The 19,500-nt window shown below is 45.1% G+C and overlaps 1 protein-coding gene across 2 annotated transcripts in view; it reads left to right on the forward strand.

Annotated features, from left to right (window-relative positions):
* The first annotated feature begins 882 nt into the window (after positions 1-882).
* The window catches only part of SLX9 (SLX9 ribosome biogenesis factor), a 47,356-nt gene continuing 28,738 nt past the window's right edge, over positions 883-19,500 (forward strand). The window contains exons 1-2 of one of the 2 annotated variants that reach the window (XM_031604470.2): positions 883-1,102; positions 3,142-3,250. In XM_031604470.2, the coding sequence (XP_031460330.1) occupies positions 992-1,102; positions 3,142-3,250 (220 nt within the window). In that variant the 5' untranslated portion in view covers positions 883-991. Of the gene's footprint in view, positions 1,103-1,184; positions 1,537-3,141; positions 3,251-19,500 lie in introns of those variants that run through there. The other variant, XM_031604471.2, reaches the window with a different exon arrangement.

The raw sequence follows: 19,500 nt of genomic DNA on the forward strand, positions 1-19,500 counted from the left end.
TGTGTGCTCCCTAGCTATCTCACCTTTAGCATTAGAATAAAGTCTTTCAGACACTCTCTCTCTCTTATTTGATTTATTAGCCTCAATTCCAATTATACGGCGTTATGTTATCTCGCATTCCAGTATCTTGTTTAGTAAATTAGCTTTCCTCCTCAGATTGTTGCCACTGTTTTGTTTTTAGGTCCATCTCCCATCTCCCTATCCTTTCTCCTTTCCCCCTTTCCGCTTTTCCCTTTCCCCTTTTTCCCCATTCCCCTTTTCTCCTTTCCCCTTTCCCGAGGCATGATGTCCATGTGTCCCCCCGTGCCATTAGTCATGGAACCGGGCTGAACCATGGCGTAAACCATTGACACTGTGAGCACGTGGCACAGGAGCAGCCACTTCACACAGCAGACTGTGGCTGTCAGCACGCACACAGAGCACGGCCAGGCTATGCCCACAGGCCAGCAGAGGTTCCATTCCTCACTGGACCACAGCTCCAACTTCAGCCAGCCTGCAGGGTGCAGGGCCAGGCCCCTCCCGCCCCAGCTACAAGTGCTGACGTATGTTAGTGTTAGGAAACGTTTCTTCTCAGAAAGAGCAGTGATGCAGTGGCACAGCTGCTCAGAGAAGTGGCAGAGTCACTGGAGGTGTTCCAGAACCACGGAGACGTGGCACCGAGGGATGTGGTCAGTGGGCATGGGGGGATGGGTTGGGGTTGGACTTCACGATCCTAGAAAGGTCTTTTTCAACCTTAACGATTCAATGATTCTGATTTGAAGAATTACACAAAACATTCTGATAATATATCCTTATAAGCGCTCCTTTCCGCGTCACAACGAGCAGCCCGAGCCGCGCTCCGGCCCGCCTTGCCCCCATCGCCCGCCCCGGAAGGAAGAAGCGAGGACAGGAAGGCAGAGGGCAACGCCGCCCGGCAATCGGCGTCCTCGGGCAGCGCTGTGTGCGCGCCCCGCGTGGCCGCGTTCTCTTCCGGCACGCGCCCCGCTCGGCCATGGTGGGGAAAGTACGGCGTCCGCGGCTGCACCGCGCCGCGCCCCGACCTCCGCCGCGCCCCGACCCGGCGCCGCCCGGTCCTGGCGACCGCAGCGCGCCCGCGGCGCAGGTAGCGGGGCGGCGGGGGAGCGGAGCGGAGCGGGGTCGCGCGGGGCTCGCTGCCGTGGCGCCGCGCTGGCTCCGATTTGGCCGAAGCTGTGCGCTTGCCCTCCGCAGCGGCTCCGCTCGTTTTGCAGATAAACGGCGTTTCTCTGCCCTCGGCGGCTCCTGCCCAGCGTGCGGAGTGCGGGGCCGGCCGGGCACGGGGCAACACCTCCTCGTGCTCCTTACGCTCTCAGCCCGCTCTGTTCGGTTACGGCTCGGTCCCTTCTCAAGGACGAGCGGTGGGAAGCGAGGAGACCGCCTCGGGCTGCGGCGGGGGGTTCAGCTCCGGCTGCGGGAAGAATCTCTTCGTAGAGGGTGCCTGGGGGTTGCCCGGGGAGCTGCAGTCCCCATCCCTGAAGGTGGCTAAGGGATGTGCGGCTGCGGCACTGAGGGATGCAGGTTTGTGGTGGGACGTCTGCCCGGCATTGGCTGAACTCGGTGGTCTTGAAGGGCTTCTAGCTTCAGTGACTCCGTGATTCTATAAACCAGGGTGGTGGATCCAGCCTGCTGAGGGCCGTGGCAGGGCTGGGCACAGCCTGTGTGGGAAGCGTGGATCAAGAGCTGGTGTGCTGCTGATCTGCAGGGACTGGGATTTACCAGCTCCTCCAGTCAGGTAGCAAGGCGATTCCTCCTGTCTGAGCTGCATGTGCAGAGGTTTGATGTTTGGTGTCCGGTGGTGGTCCCGCACCGTCCCTGTGCGGGGTCTGAAGCTTTTCTGAAGCTTTTGGGACGTTGTGAGGCACATCTAGTGGCCACGAGGCATGCTGCCTTTGTGGGCTGTCCCAATGGCACTGTGACCTCTGATGGGCTGGCAGGTGGCCCCGCTTCTGTATGCACAGGGCAGGCTCCTGAAGATGCCTTTCTGCAGCTCCAGGTGCGGCTTAGCAAAGATGTCCAAGGGAGTGGTCCTTGACCACGTGGTGAGATGCCATGAGACAGGCCTGGTGCCCACTGGAGGACCTCGAAACAGAAGGTTGAGTTGAATTTTCTAAACATTCTAATTTTTAGGAACGTTGTGTGTTGAAGCTGCTGTAGCATTGAGCTTTGCCAGGTGTCTGCTTGTGTCCCATGCTGCACACCATGGGAGTGAACAAGCCACAAAGGCAGTGGCTTCTCAAGGCAAGTGGGCCATGAGTCCAGAGGCCCTGGTAGCCCTTAGATTCACCCCACTCAGTGCTACCTAGCAGGTTCTTTGTACACACCATGGGAGGCTGCAGGCCTTGTTCTGCAGTGCCTTCCCGTTTCTGGCAGTAGCAGGTGGGGTTGATCTGCTGGCTCACACATAACCATTAGGAGCTTTACATCCCACTAGATCTCAGCAGCTGGTAGGCCATTCATGCCTGTACCCTCTTCCCTTGTGGTAAGGAGACCAGAACAGCAGTAAATGTTATTTATGCATCTACAGCTTTCCTTTGGGAGGGAGTAAATAGGCTGCACCATGCTGAGATGTGCTTATAGCTTTGTGCAGTTGTGTGTCTGTGCTGAGTGACACTTGGTTAAGACATTGAGTCCTCCATAAGAAACCAGAAAGGCTAGTGCAAAGCTTGGAGTTTAGGAAGTACTGCATGCTTAAAGGAATGTGATGCTGAAGGTTTGGGGAGTTGCTAGTTGTTAGTCACTCAGTCTTCTTCAGGTCCCCTGACAAAGGCAACAGATTGAGAGCCTAAAACCTGTCTGCATTGTTCTCTGTATACATACCTGTTATAAGTCTGTTTTTTTCTATGGGTGTTATTCATAACTCAACTAGGAGTAAGCTTGAATTCAACTGAATGAGATGGGATTCAGCTACTGGTTCATTAAGAATGGTAACAGCTTTGGGATCCAGCATGTTGGATGGTGGCAAGGCCCTGGGTGCTCCCCCTGCTTGCTGATGAAAGGCACCTGCATATCACTACTGGAGTGTATTCGTTACTTCCAGCAGGATGATACAGGTTTAATTATCTTGTTTCTACTGAATGCTGCAGGTGATGTTGGTGCTGACTCCTTGTTAATATTTCTTATTAGGACTGGGACTTCTCATCATCTGACATCTTTTCTGGACTGACTGTTGACCCCGATTCTCTGGTGAAGAAACTTGACTTGGACTCCAGAAGCATTGTTTCATCCAGGACAGGTGAGGAGCAGGATCTCAATCTGTAAGTGCCCACAGGACTGTGAGATGCTTTGGAACCACTTGGTGCTGGAGGAAATAACCTTCTGTGGCCAGGAAAGCCATTGTAAGGACAAAGGTTCTGCCTTTGTGCTTCTAATGTTCCTGTAGTCGTACCAAAGGTAGGAAAACATGCAGTTAATACTGGAGAAGTATGTTCATTGGATGGATCTGTTGTATTTTGAATGGATACAGTATTAGGTTGTGAGCATAGACTTGTTTACTTTGCTTGGGACTGCATTGGCAGTGTTGGGCCTGGCAGATGTTGGCCTGGTGTCCTGTGCTCTTACAGGACACTGCTCTTTTAAAGGGGCTTCCATTTGTGGCTGCAGGACACAGGAAGGCACATTCACTGTCTGTGCTTCCTATTCCCTTGGTGAGGAGCTTGCTTTGGTCTACATGGTAGTTTCTTGGCTAGGCTGTGCAGCTGGAGCCTTCATGTGGATGTCTTCCTGCAGCCAGAAGCCCCCAGAGTATGAGGGGACAGCAGAGTCCAGGCTGTCACCTGGCCTCCAGGCTTCCTCTGTTGCTGTTTCTTCTTCACCAGCAGGTGATATTCATGCCTCTATATTTTGTCAACAAATCCTGGGGGCTTTCTTTGTCCTGTCCAGGCTAATTTGGCATGTTGTTCCTTAGCAGTGCTTTACCCATGGCAACCTGAGAGCAGCCAGTTCTCTTATCCTGTCCTATGCTGATGCTGAGTTCTCTGTTCAAGGACTCCTGGATGGAAGAGTTAGGCTCACCAGGGAGTGTGCAGTGAAAGGAGTTGACAGGGAGGAGATTATAGTGGCTTTTGTTTCCTGTTGCACAGGAAAAAAATGCTCTCATTAGCTGATTAGTGGTAGACAGAACTTTGTATCTGCTTTGATAGAAACTGATGGCACTGGACAGGTGATTTGACCTGGTGCAAATGTCTATTTCAAGATGTGTGTGACTTCCAAATACTTCATTTGCAAACTTTAATGTATTTTCTCAACGCAGATTAATACTGCGTGACTTTGTTTTCATGTACCAAGTAGTTAGGGCTATAAACAAACCCAGCAATTACGTGGGGCCTAGTGGTCACTTGAGCTATGGTGAGCCATGGCTGCAATAGCCCCTCAGTCACATTTTGGACATAGGGAGGGGGCATGGGAAGGTTGTGTGAGGAGTTTGCTTGAGATTCTTGTTCCCTGCACAGAAGCCTTGATGAAATGTATTGTTTTCAAAACACTGAGCTTATTGTTTGTAATTCTCTTGGAAAAAGGATGCGTGTGCATGTGAACATGGCCATCTCCTTAATTAAATTAGACAAAATGTTTTTAAGGACTGACAGCCTGCAATCCTTGTCTTTCCTTGCAGGCTACAGCTGTGCATATCTGGTTTATAAATAGACCTGGGCTGCTGGTCACTGTGCACTGCTGATGATACAGATGTGCAGTGCCTGGCAATGTTTAACTCACTCCTGAGGCTGTGTGCTGGTGTCTTTTAGATCCTTTGTGCTTCCAAATGATCAGCTAAAGGCAGCTGTTTGTTTAGGCACTCAGAACCATATTTCTAAATTTTCTAATATTTCTATATTGTATTTCTTGTGCTTTATCCCATGAATCTGGTCTCTTCCAGTTATCAGTCTAGTCTTGGGAAGAGCTTGGAATTGGCTTTAGCTTTTAGTTGACGTCAGCCTGAAACTTGACAGTGGTCAAAAAACCCAAATCAGCTGTTGGGAAGTAGGATGAAAAGAGAACAAACTTGAGGGCGGTTATGCCAGTACTGGGTATGGTCCTGCCCTCCTTTTTTTCAGAAATTTAGAGCTGAGCCAGCTGCAGTTTGGAGAAGGGAGAGACAAGGATGGGCAAGAGCAGCAAGGGAGGGTGTGATGGAAATCAGAAGAGCTGCATAGTGAGGGAGAGTGGCTGCATCTGTCTGTTCCGCTACAAACCTGGGAGAGGCAGTGAAAAGAGCAGACAGTATACATGCACTAAAACATGACATTTAGTGTGTTGTGTAGAATTCAGACCTGGCTTTGAACTGATGTATTTACATGCAGAAATCAAACTCTAATCACAGAGTAGTCAGAAAGCAGGTATGTTTTATCAGCACTGTGCACACACTCGATGCATGGGGGATATTTTCACCTAGCCTGCATACCGGAGGGCAAGAAAGGCACATAGTTAAAGAGCAAGCTGCTTACATATGCATTATATGTCCAAAAAAAGGCTTGGTTATTACAGTGAGTCCCCAAAATGATTGACATTCCTCCTCTACCCCAAGTCTCAGCCCTTTCACACACGTGTATCTCTCGGTGGTCTTTCTGATGAAGGTCATTGTGTTATTTTCTTGGACTTGGGTTAGGATGGAGGATGCTTGGCTGGCTCTGGTTGGTTGTCTCATTGGCCACAGCTCTGTTCACCAATCTGCTGCTTCTTCATTAATTTGTGGGTTTACTGTTTAGACTACCTTGCATTCCAGAGATAGGGTAGCTAATGATGCTATTTGGAAAAACAGGAGACCCACTGTCTGCACTAATTGTTTGGGGTTACATGCATTAGTGGAGGGGTCCATTGGGGTTTTCTTGCTGCAAGGACTTGTTCAGGTTTGGAACGTGCTTGGGTACTGGGGAAGCCTGACAGTTCTGCTTGTACCACTAGGAAGGCTGCGTGGGACAATTGGAGCAATAGTGGTGCAGGCTGTGCACTGGAAACCAGCTAAAGAACAGCAGAGCACACGTTACTCACAAATGATGAAAGCTTTGTTTACAGGTCCTGCTTTGATGTGCTGGAGTCAGAGAGATGCAAATGTGTAGGAAACCCAGTTGCCATGTTGCTGGGGCTCAGGGGGCTATTGCCCATAGATGTCAACAGGAGAAAAGGCCTCTCTCTCTACTTCTTCTTCTCCTTTTTTTCCATAGTCATTTAACAAAGTGGCTAGCTTATGCTGCTCTTTTGGCTGTGGTTATTCTGAGAGAACAGGGAAGGAGCACAATACAGAAGTTAGGAAGGTTGCATCTGTAGCAAGATTAGCATTGCAGTTGCCATCAGTGTTTGTGTGTATCTGTGAAGATGTGTGATGGGACTGAAGGGAGATGTGAGGCTTCTTGCTTTGGGAGGGTAAACTGCTGGTGTTGGTTCTTGTCAACTGAAGATCCTGTTGTTTTCTGAGGATTTCTGAGGATTCTTGGTACATCTAGTGGAGCCCTGTGCCCTGTCAAAACATCTGCTATGCTCACTGCAATGGTCTTGTTGCTTTCCTTAGAGACAAGGCTGATTCAGAATACTTGTTGTGTTTGGTGAAAGGTATCAGTTTGTTGGGAAATCGGTGATGTTTGCAGCATGAGGAGAGGGTGGAATTGTAATTCAAAATGTCACCTAAATGGAATTCATTTCAGTTGACCCTTGCATCTGTGACTGTAGGGAGATAGTGGCCTAACGTGGAAAATATTTTAATATGAGGAGCTCTGAGCCATGTCCTGCTATAAAGCAGACCTACTGCAACTACTTTCTTGTGCTCTGCTTCTTGTCTTTAATTATTAGCTCATCTTAACACAAGATTCCAGATGATTTCCACATGCTTATAAGTGACAAAAGCCAGCAATGTTATGAATATTGGGGTTAAGTCTATGAGTTACTTGCTGAAAGATTGCTTCCTATCAGTGTAGTTTACTTAGACTCTGACGTAATGTAAATCAAATTCTTTGCCGTAATCTAATCCATGCAAGGACTTCTGTTACTAGTGTGAGAGAATAAATCTCATCTGGGAGAGCCTCTCTAGCGTGGGAATTGAATGTTTCCAACTAAGTCAGAACTAATGGCCTGCCGTATGGGGAGTGTATGCAGAATGGGGTTTACTTCTTAATCGTAGAATCAGGGAATCATAGACTATCTTCAGTTGGAAGGGACCCACAAGGATCTCCAAGTCCAGCTCCTGGCTCCACATAGGACCACCCAAAATCCAAACCCGTTGTCTGAGGGCGATGTCAATGCTCCCTGAGCTCCGATGTCTTGAAGCTCTGGAGAGCTGCTCCATGCCCACCACTCTCTGGTGCAGAGCCTTTTCCTAAGCCCAGCATGACCCTTCCCTGATACAGGCCACCACAAGGCCTCCTCTCACCCTCCTCTTCTCTGGGCTGAACAAACCAAGGGAGCTCAGCTGCTCTTCACACACTTTGCCCTCCAGACCTTTCACCATCTTTACAGCCCTCCTTTGGATGCTCTCTGATAGTTTTATCCTTCTTACGCTATGACACTCATAATGTCTTCTTATATATTGTTTTGACCAGTTCTTTAGCTTTACCTCTGACATTTGTGTTTTCAAAAAGAGGCCTGTTCAAGTGTGTCTCTGGCAGACCACTTGCCTGGGAACGAGTAACTTCCTGCAGTTTGTGTTTGCTTCTTGTGTGTCACTGGTGAGGCAGGCAACACAAATTGAAAGCTTTTGCTTTGTTGGTCCTGGGCTGGTCTTGAAGGAGATTGTAAGGAAGCATGGAGTTACCAAGGCAGGAGGCACAAGCTGACATTAGATTAAGTAGAAGTTGGGTTGGGCCTTGTTTGTTGTTGAAGCCTGGATCTGCAAGAGGTCACGCAAAGCTACAGCAGAGTTTCAGGCATGCATGCTGTGCTGTTCCCTTCTGCCTTGGGTGCTTTGGTTCTCTGGTGAGCAGAATGCCCTTGCAGCACAAGTTTCTGCATCAATGGTATGAGTAGGAGCAGAGAGGTGAAGTGTTGGAGCACCTGGCAGAGGCAGAAGTCCCTTTTCCTTCTGGAGAAATATGAAGATGAGAGTATAAAATCAGGCCAAGGAAGAACTGGACAGCTTGGAATTGGTCTTACTTTTCCCCTTTCATGGATAACTTGTGGATTCCTTCTGTTATCAAGTCTGCCTCTGCAAAGTCACTAGCTGGCCCTCTCAGCACCTCAACCTCTGCTCTGGTGTTCCAGATTTGCTGGGTATATCAGATAACTGCTTCCTTCTCTTTGGACTCTGTGGCTACTTATCCAATTCCCTTCTCCTTATGTAGCCTCAGGAAAGGAGCAGAAAACCTGCAGTTGGCAGGTTGGCTCTGTGGTCCTGCCACGGAACCATGTACTAACTTCATGTGATGTGATGTGCTTTCCTGTGCTGATTGTATTTTATTTTTTTTTAAATAAATGGTTTGCCGGGATCTATGTGATCATCTCTATTTTCACTTCGCTGCTCCTACAATGTATGGGCTTTCTGTTACTGTTGCAGTGGATTAGCTCTTGTGGCCAGTCTCCTGTTAGTCTTTATGAGCTCTAACAGGATACTAATCTTTGTGTCTTATAACTCACTGCTGTCTATTCCTTGGATTTCTTTTGTCTGTGTCCCCTGAATTTTGTAGCTTTTTCTCTTCTATCCTCACCTCTCATCACATTTCTGCATGAAATGCCTCTGTATGAGTCAGAGTCGTGCTTCTGGTAGAAGCAGGTTTTTTCTGTTGGGAGGATGTTTGCTGTTTTACTCCACAGAGTGTGGTGTAGGTTTGCCCTTTCTGTTGTGTCTAATGCTGATGCTGTGCATCTTCTTTAAGCAGATATTTGGTAATATGGCATAGTATGATCAGGCTGGAGGTGCTGGCAGTGTTATCAGTGCAGACCTTTTGGGCCTCTCTGCACCTCCTGTGCAGCCTGCTGTCTTGTGCAGCCTCCTTAAGGCCTCTACAGCATCTGTGCTTTCCTGTGCGTGGTGCTGTGCTGGCCTTGTGCTGCTGGGTTTCCAGTTTTGTTTTGCTTTTTTCTTTCCTGGTGTTTTAGAGTGTTTAGAAATTGAAAGACTGAAAACATCCTGTTCTGTTTTCATGAATTCATCCTTTCTGAATATCACTTTTAAGCCTTTACCGTGTTTTCTTGATGCAACTTCAGGGTGTTTTTAAATCTTCTGCTTGTGATGACTATTCTGTACATCTCTAGAGGGAAAGCTGCTGGATCTTAACGATTCTGCTGCTGTCAGCTTTCTTCAGCATTTAATTCTGGGCCTGTAGCTGCCTTAACCTGTTCCCCACTTCTCTGATGTGATGGGGCAACGGTAGATTTGCAGATTAAGGGTGATAGTAAGTTAGTAAGCCACTATGAGGAGTGGCTGTGTGTGTGTGTGAAATGTGACGTGCTGTCCAAAGCAGCAAGATATTCCTGCTCCATCAGTGTCTTTGTCATTAACTGCCCAGACGTTGGTCTCTGTGAATTCTGGGAATGCTGAAATGCCCTCTCTTTTGCTGCTATCAGTGGTAGCATGTTGGCACTGCTCTCAGCAGTTGTGTTACACTGAAACCATTTTTAACATCTTTGAAAACCTTTACTTGGCATGTTGCTGTGGGATGTCCTGCTTTCATGGTTGGGGAACTGGATGAAACTGGACGCCCAGACTCCATTAAAGGAAAGTTTGAATAAAGATCAGCCTTGATCATTTGAAGTTGTGTACCTCTCCTTTGCTTGCCTCTCTCCTTTTGCCCATTGTGCAGCCTGCACAGGTCAGGGATGTGTCCCCAGACTTTAAGTTGTACAAGTGTCAGAACAAGATGCAGAAGTTTGGTTGCAGACTTCTCTCTTCCCTGACCATGCTGCCTCATTCCTTTTCCTTGCCCACTGCTGGCCAGCTGTCTGGAGGAGCTGTTTCCCACCGAAAGCACATGATGTTTGAATGCATCTAACTGACATGGATCACATAGAGCTGAACAAGTGCTAGGTAGAGCTGCAGACCTTAACTGGCCTATAAACTGGTTGGGCCTCCCTGCAAAGTGCTGGAAGACCTTCACTTTGCTGGCTTTCTCTTCCTCCTCTTTGGCTATTCTTGTCTTTCTTACCAATGGAAATCTTTCTCAAACAGTAGGAATAAATTATTCTTATGCATCCAGATTTTTACTTTTTGTGTCTTTCAAGATGAGAATCTGAAGTGGGAAAGAAAGAAAGCATAGTGGGAGCTTTTACAGGATCTAAAGAGAGAGTTTGAGATAGAAAAACTGCAAGCATGCATCTGGCAACTGACATCATTCACATGCATATCTTCTTAAGCTGTTTTTTTTTTCTATGATGTATGTGAAAGTGCAAGTAGCCCCACCCAATTTACAAGAAAGCAAAAATTCCTAGACAAGGGGAGATGCTGAGTGGGGATTAAACAGGAAATGTGATAATCTTTATCTCTTTCCCAGCCCAAGATTGATAACTGGGAATGGAAAAATGGCTGTACATGACTGCCTGTGTGCCTGCATCTTTCTCATGTTGTCTGAGGGAGCAGTTCCTCTGTCTTTTTGCAGAAGTGCAGTCAGTAAAACTCTGTTCACTCCCAAGCATTGAACTGAGCTGTAGCTAAACCTTTCTGTTATTGTACCCCCCACTGGCCTGAAACAAACTGCAGGATACTCTCTGAACAGCATGAATGGGATGGAATGCTGACTGGGATGGAGCAGATGGAGCCCAGTTCATTTCTTATACAGCAGCAAGTTGAGAATGTGAATCTTCTGGAGAAGGAATGTTTTCAAATATATTACATATAGTATATAATATAATACAATATAATTAGAATTGGAACTAATAAATCAAATATAATGAGAGCGTCCAGAAGCTGAGGGCCTTACTCTAATGCTGAGACGTGATGGCACCTGCAGCCAACACAAGCCAGAAGTAGAAAAGAGGAAAAAGGGAGTGTCGGGTGACCAACCAAGGTCTTTATCTGTTCCCCGTGAGCGGAAATGATAACAGAACAGTGAACAGTCCCCTGGGAATATAGTAGTTCTTTCGGGGCAGATACCCAGACCTGGAGCATTAACTCTTTACTGCACTACATGATGTTATGATGTGGAATACTAATAACCAAAAATCATAAAACCATGACATTTGATAACTCAGTATGCCACTTTATTAGTAGGCTTATAGGCTTGATGGTAGTTCTAAATCATTTCAGGCCTTAGATCTATTGTCAGTCTGCTTTTGACTATGGCTTTATTTTGGTAAATTTCTTGACGTGGCAATTTATTATATTTCTTACCTCACTGTTTTTGGCAAAAATCCTTTTGCTTTTTTTTTTTTTTTTTCCTATGTCTTTAGGAGCTGTTCTTACATTAAGAGAGTTAGGTAACCTTGTAAGGGTAATTTTGCTCTCTGACTAATAAACAGACCTTTACAGAACTGAATGGTGTTTGAGAGGAACTCTGACACTGATGGCTAGAAGCCTCTCCAGATGATTTTAATCTGCAGTACCCTCCATCAGAAGTCTGTAGATTGCAACAAATCATCTCGAGGCCAGGGGACTCTTCTATTGCTAAGGTTTAAAGGATGAAAATCAGTGAGGCCCTACTTTAAGAATCAAGTTGTCCAAGTCCTGAACTACGTGGGACTGCTTGAAATTGAAGACAGTGACCCATTGCAGGTAGCTTGAGTGAAAATTTGGAATACAGTGGGAATCCTACTGTAACTTTAAGATACTGGTGCTTTACAAATAATTTAAAGAAAAAGTCCACACTGGTTAAAATCAGTTTAGTAATTCATTGTCTGTGCTGTGTGAGGCCCTCTGTGAAAATAGCTGTGTGAAACTCCAGCTTAATTAGAGTCAGTGCAATTAAATGAGAAGAGCTAAATGAACATCTGAAATCTGTGCTGCTTCAAGTGCTTTGACTTCTGGAGACAGCGTTTCCATGTTGTGAGTGCCTTTTGCCAGACCGTGGAAATCAGTTGTGTTAATATTTATGGAAATAATTAACATTTTTTTTCCCTTCCCTTCCCTATGGCTGTGGCTAAGTCCTTATTCTTAATATTAACATTTTAAAAACAATTCTACAATTAGCTTGTGGTCATGGATACTCATCGCTACACAAACAGTAACATTTTCCAGAATGCCTGGAGCTGCCAAGATGTTTGCAGTCTGTTTCAGGGAGAAGAGGGCGTCAGTAGCAGGAAGAGTCTGAAACAAGTCTTCAGAGTTTGCACAACATGTCAGATCATTCTGAGTGCATTTTCTGCTTGATTCCTGTGACTGTGTGACATTCACCACCTATGAAGGTAGGAGTTACCTGGATGTAAGGGAGATGAGCCTGGCTGTTGGAGCTGATGCAGGGCTGAAAGCTGTGCTGCTGGGGAATCATAAAACCATAGAGTCATTTGGGTTGGAAAAGACCAAGATCATCTAGTCCAAACATCAACCCATCACCACCATGCTCACTAAACTGTTTCCCTCAGTGCTACATCTGCTCTTTTCTTGAAAACCTCCAAGAAGCAGCTGTGAAGCTGCATCCTCTGGCCTTTGTAAGACTTGAGTGCTCCAGTGTGTGTGGTTGTTAGGTCCAGTATCAGTCCCTTGTGCCACGAGGGGGTTCTGCTGCATTGAGACTGTTGCATCCAGATCAGGTATGATGGGCATAGCAGCTTGCATGTGGTGCAACATCTTGCTCTGTGGGATTATGATTCCCAAAGCTTTAAAAAGATAGTAATGTAGCAAGGATTTCTCCTCCATAATGAGTTTAATGTGGTCAGACATTGTTACACAAAAATAAATCAACCCTGCTTAGGAGAATACTAGAGCTGGAGAGGGTTACCAACAAAAATCCATGTGTTGTTGTTTTAATGGCATAATTGAGTTACACAATTACAAATGCTTCAAAAGAAAGGAGGCCTAGTTCTGCACTGCTGGCAAAGATAGAACCCAACATTGAGTCCAAGTAAGGAAACTGTCTCCTGGGACATGGCTGGAACAGTTACACACTGAGTTAAGTGAGAAAGAAAATCCCATCAGGGGGAAAGAGTGACTGTGGAGAGAGCTAGACTGACAGCTCTGGAAGTTAAGAGCTCTTCCCTTGTCACAAGGGCAGGTATGGAGTTGTGTCGAACTGTCAAACATATTTCTGAAATCCGTACCCTGGGAGTTTAATTTTTAATGTACACTCTACTTAGAATATTGGTAGATACTGGTAAAGGATGGATGGAAGTCTCTTTTCTGGGTTGTTCCTTCTGACTGGCTTGGACATGCTTTTGAGCATCATCTCAAAATCAGTCTCCTCTTTCTTCTGATAATGCAACTGGGAAATGTCCATGTGAGGAACATTATTCTGCTTGGGTATTCTTTCAAGGGTCTTCTGTGCTAAGATTGCCATCTGTATAAATCAGATGGCTGGATTACTAGAGATAAATGTCTGCTTTGCCAGTGTAGGTCTTACCTGAATTATGAGCTGTGTATTTAACAATAGAATTCTCAAGAGCTGATGTCTGTAATTCAGACTAAGTCTGGGATCCATGGTATTATTGTATGTAAGTTATCCTTTAATGGAACAGTCTCCCTGCCTAAGTAGATTTGTTTGTTTTGTTTTAGTGTAGTCAATTAACAGGGGCACTCTGTAATCCTTCAGTTACCCTACTGATGGCTCATAAGTTATAATTATGGGAAAACTTAATACTCATGTGGAGCTTTCTTTCTCCCTCAGTCCACCTAAATTGCAATGCACACTATTAAAAAAAAAAAAAAAAAGGTACATAGTGCTGGTTTCTGTGCTGAGATCCATTCTGCTCAGGGATCCTTGGAATACAGAGATAATAAAAGACTATTTGTGAACAATTTATGGGGAAGATTTTCTTTACACTGGATGAGTGCAACAGCTTGAAGTCTGTTTGTCCGTTGACTTTGTCCAGAAGTGCCATTACTGATGATCATATGTGGTATAACTGGTAATGGCGCAGCATTTGGGTTTAGCTTTTTAGTCAGTTGGCTTATGGAAAGAAAGAAAGGGTTTTGTTTCCTTGATTTTTAATAGAGGGAGTTTTTTGTGCTGTGAATCTCGATGGACGTGGTCTAAGCCAAATGTAGGAAATGAAAATGCAGAAGGATTAAATACAGTGAGTTCAGAAATATTCTGGGTAGTTTGGAATGGTAATTTGGGCAGATTTTTATTGAACTGGCAGTGTTACAAGTATGCCATGAAGCTGACTGCAGGACGTGAGTTATGCAGAAGAATGTGCAGATGTTCAGGCAGAGAGTCAGCTTGAAGGTACTCTGGAAGGCATTAAGTGTAGTGATATTGGCAATAATTACAGTGAAGCAAGGTGTTTCAGAGGGTCTGGCAGGATACTGCAAGGAAAATGAGAGAGGCCAACTCCCTTCCTGGCCCACTAGCACTGCTTGCTTGATTGCATGCGAGAGCCATGTGTGTAGTCAATAGATCTGCTTAAAGAATTTGGGCTTCCGAGTTATTTTGGACATTCATGCTGTACATGGCTGTGTATGTCTGTGCTTTGAGCTGATTTACTTCTGGTGCATTTCCTAGTTATTTTTACTCATTTTTGTTTACATCTGTTTTCTTCAAATTCCTTTTGAAAGAAAGATTATTTGTAAATTCAGGTCACTGGATGTTCTTACGAAACGGGGAAAGGCCTTCTCTAGCATGGGTAAGACATTTCTTAGCTGCTGCAGATACAGGCTGTGTCTGTGTGTGCAGGAGCTATTTTACAATGTATTTCAAGTAAAAAAGTACCGGTATACCAGCCAACAGAGTTACACAATGTCTCTTCCAGACTGCAGGAAATCTGCTGGCAGAAACCATGATTCTGAGTTCAAGTTACTTTATTCATTAGCACTTTGAACTGATTCTCAGTGATGCTTTCGGCTGCCACTCACGGCTCTTGTTATTGGTTCTCCATCTAGGGCTTGGTTTACATGTCCTCTGCTGCAGCAGATGCACAGGATGCTTTGATAGATTCTGTTTATATGGGGTTATTATAACTTCATGTCTCTTCTTCCTCCAGAATAGAGGGTGTTGGCCTCCTTCCCTGTGTTGGTTGTAGGTGGCAAGGTTTTGCTTGCAGAGGAACCTCACAGGAGGAGGCCTGGACTCAGCCAGCTCCAAGGAGCCACAGACAGTGTCTATAAGTGATAAGTGACTTTCCTGTCTTTACCACAGCCCTCCTTTGGGTTGGAATGTGCAACTTCTCCATCTTATTTTCTCTCCCCTTCACTGTTGAAACAGGGAGAGCACCTGAGTTGGTGCCTGGCAGTAGGCTCAATCCACTATATGACTGTAGCTGTTATGATTGAATTCAGTACTAGGCTGAAGTGTTGCTCTATGCTGTTCCTCAGCCCTCCTCACTTGCTCTTTTAACTGAATGTTGAAGGATCACAAAATGGAATGTGCAGACTGACAGAGACCTTTGCATGAGGAACTGAGTTCCCTGCCTGTGACTCACTTTTCATTAGTGGAGACAGCTGTTGAAGAAGGACATTCTTCTATGTTTATGTTATACCTGCACTTAATGATTTAGTCAGGTAATAGATATTTTGTAGCCGTGACCTCTCCAGCCTACTCTTAGTGATCTGTTCTTTGAAAGCCTCGGTATCTCCTGTGCCACATTGCAGCCTTCAAAGTGGATTGGAACTGAAGGACAGTTGCCTTTGCCATCTCTCTATTGTGAATGTTTTGGTCATGGAAGTTGCAAAGGTGACTTGCTGGTATACTTGCTTGGGTCCTGAAGGTTGGTGTTTCTCCCTTTCTCCCTCTCTTTGGGAAAGGAGAACAGAACCAGATGTGCTCATATACTCTAGTTAAAGTTGGGAAAATACAGAAAAGGTCTTGGATCTATCCAGGTGTTTCTCCCGTATGTCTGTAGATCTTGCTGCATTTGTGACCTCATTGCTGACAGCTCTGTAGCAGAACAGGGCATGCCTTTGGCAGAGCAGATCATCTCTCTGAGAGTGCTCTGTTTGAGTTGTTAGATGTGCTCATTAGAGGGCAGTAGAATAACTCCTCCTTTTTCTAGGTCAGCTTTATATTTTTGAATAATATTTTTTTGCTCTGCAGGATGCAAAGCAAATTTTTCCACTTTTTCCTTCAGTTTTTCCAAATGTAATGAGTTTATAAAGCAATGCTGTTTATATGAAAACATTGCCCAGTATGAAGGATCACAGAACACTGATAGTAAAATCTGCTTCTTGAAGCTTCTAAATGCTGCCAGCTCAAAGGAGATGGAGCTTCTGTAGGATAAACCACAAGACTACACTGTATGTGGAGAAGCATCCAAAGGAATGCTTCACTGCTAACTTGTTTTTCTCTCAGCCTAATTCTTATATGACTTATATGTCCGTAGGGATCTATTGATTTATTTCTGTACCCCAGCTGCTGCCGCCACCTTTTTCTGCTTGAAGAAAATGTTAAAGAGCCAGACTCTTTTTTTCAGCTAAAAGTAATCTTTACATGAGATCTGCTAGTGCCCCTCCTCTCTCCCCTGTATTTTATAGAAGGCTGTAGCCCTGTTTTAGCTTTTGCAGGTAACGTGTTTCTGGCTTTAAAAAGAGCTGTGTGGAAGTCCTGGCTAGAAGCGAACATCTCCAGCATGTGTTTTGTTTATTAGCAATATTTTGCACACTGGTAACCTCTCTGGGGGGAGTGAGTTGGTTTGGGGCAGCTGGAATAGCAGGAAAAATGATTTTTTCTGTTTTTATCAGCATCAACCATTGTTCCAACAGATGGCTGTGATTTTGCAAGGTTCTCAGTGGAAGCAAACTACATTCACTAGAAGAAAATGAATATTTCAGAGGATGTACAAATAGATTTTGTCTTGAAAACCTTTGGTAAATCTTTTTTTCTCTGCAGCTTCTAGGCTTAGAATGGCAGACCACACGTGAGAGCTGGCAGTGGGGATTTGACAACCTTCTGTCTCTTCCAGAATGTTCTGGGTGTTTGCACGGTGTTCTGCAGATTTCCATCCCTCTCTTATCGTAAGGGATATGTCTTCACATGCTCTGCTGGGGCTCAAGTTGCAGGTCCCTCTGTGTGTTTTAGGGGCTATGTGTCCCTCGGGTGGGTGGAGAACCCTGGCAGAGTGCTTGGCTGCTCAGCTCCGTCTTACAGTGCTTTAAAGGGTAGAGATATTCAAGTCCACAGACCTTGCAAATGGAGCAGCCTTCTTGATACTGGCAAGCATTGTTCCTAGCGCAGCAGTTTGGATCGGTCCTCTTCCTGGAGAAGATTGTGCTTTTGGGTTGCACTCCACTAAAAAGCTGGCATTTATTCATGTCTTAGCTGTGACACCTCAGCAAAGGTAGGACTAATGGATTGTTCTGTGTCAGGAAAAGGAAGATGAACAAAGCCAGAAAGCACGGCGTATGCTGGGCAGCTCTTGGAACATGAGATAAAAATTAATATCCTGTTAATAAGATATAAGAGCTTAAATTCAGTCTTACTCCAGTGATGAGTCTGTAGGTGCACGGTGTCTAAACCTGTTCGACTATTTGGTCCATATAAGAAAATCCACAGACAGTGCTTGTTTCAGCAGTCCTCATCACCACGAAGAAGTGCTCTTCATGCCAGTGTCTCCAGTGCAATCAAAGCAATATGAAATGATTTTATGCTGGCTTTTTTTTTTTTTAATGAAAGGAAGTCTCTCTTTTTTTTAAGAACTTACCAGATATTTTGCTGGGAAGGCTGTGTTGTCAGTGGCTGTGTTTTGCACATGGTATTGCAAGTATTGCAAGACAGTCATTTGGGAAAGTGTGGTTTTTTTGGTTCTAGGAAAGCTTTCCTTACAGAGATGGTTCCATCTGAATGAATTCCTTGGGTTTGTCTGGAGTCAGTGAGTGTGCCTGCATGCGTTGTACAGGACAGCATTGCTCTGTGAGCATGGAGTGATGAGCACAGTGCAGGGTGGTGTCTTCCTGAAGCCATCGTGAGTGACAGGCGACTCACAGCTCTGTGTTTTGGTGCTGTGAAGATGAAGGCAGTGCTAAATGTCTGGTAGCCCTGAAAGCTGAGAGTGTGTCGGATAAGAACTTAAGAACTTACTCTGCTTTCATCCTTCCTCACCCCTTGCTTTCTTAAAGTAACATGAGTATTCCTTCAGCAGTTTTCTTCCATCGTTACTGAGCTCATCAGGGAGAGTAGATGGTATAATGGAGCTGTGGTGAGAGCTTCATGTTAACACCAGTGTGTTATAAAGTCTGGGCTGTAGTGTATGCCATTCATTGAGGCTTGTATTGTCTTTGCCTGCTACTTGACAGCATGAAATACAATGCGATGGAGCCCTGCCATTTTTATTTTTAAAATAGATTCTGCCATCAGAATGTCATTCCAGAACGGGTAATGGATCCTGTCTTGCAAGTTCAAATGAAGGAAAGGGGGAGAGGTGACGATACAGAGAAAATGTTAGTTTCCCTTTCTCCTAGAGGGCCCATATCTTCATTTTTCTTCTTCTTCTTCTTCTTTTTTTTTTTTTAGAATTTAATCTTCGTTTAAATGATCTGAACAGGTGTATTTGATCAGAGAAGCATGCTCTAATTTAAAACTTATTTGAAGAAAGGAAATTGTTTTATGTGAAAATAATTATGGAAAAAATGATGTGCACCCAGCAGGGTTGCAAGGTCCAGCTTTGGCAGGAGTTGAAGAAGGCTGTAGGAGGTGTCTGCTAAGGTTTGTCTCTGGGCTGGGCCCTGCTTCAGGGCTGCAAGGCAGAAGGGGAATATCAGTCTGGGCTGTACCCAGCTGCAGCGTCCTGCATAAGATGGCAGAGCTGGTGATTGCATTAGTGCCTCAGGGCTTTTGGGAACTCTGAATTGTTTGCTGAAGCGGAAGAGCAGTTGAGACAGCATTAAACCAGCTGCAGTAGGAAATGTCAGAGACTGAAAGAGGTGGTGAAGCAGCATTTAGACCAGTTCTGCTTGCAGTGCATGAAGAGGGAAGGAGACTGCAAGTGTTGGGCACCTTTTGATTTGAGTGTTTTTATAATGAATTTCAGTTTACCTGGATGAAAAGATTATGGATTAGGCTCATTGAGCTGCATAATCAGCAACAACAACAACAACAAGAAAAAAGCAACAGAACTCTGTCACTTTGATTACTTGAATTAGTTAGACCTTTTCATGGCTAAAGGGCTATTATGATCATATGATCTTAATGCAGAAAATGGATCACATTTGTCCTGTACGGGCTTTTGGTATTTCCAGTCAGAAGCAGACTGAAGCGGTATGAATTACTTGCTTTGTACTTCCCAAGAGATTTTTCTTTAGCAGCATCTTTGAATGCTTTCCAATTTTAAGATCTGTTTTAGGTGCTCCAAAACCAGGAAGGAGGTAATGAGGTGCCAGCAGCGTTGTGCACGACTACTTTTGTGTGTTGCTTTTTGCCTCACTGCTTGTAGGCAAAGCTGAGCAATGAGCTGAGGGTTGGATATCAAAGATGTACCTTTACAAATCATTTGGGAAGGTTTGCCTGGATACTTTCATCCTCCTTCTTTCTTTATATTTATGTCAGCGATACA

Source organism: Phasianus colchicus, chromosome 7 (assembly GCF_987193195.1).
Source record: "Phasianus colchicus chromosome 7, bPhaCol1.hap1.1, whole genome shotgun sequence".
Lineage (NCBI taxonomy): Eukaryota > Metazoa > Chordata > Aves > Galliformes > Phasianidae > Phasianus > Phasianus colchicus.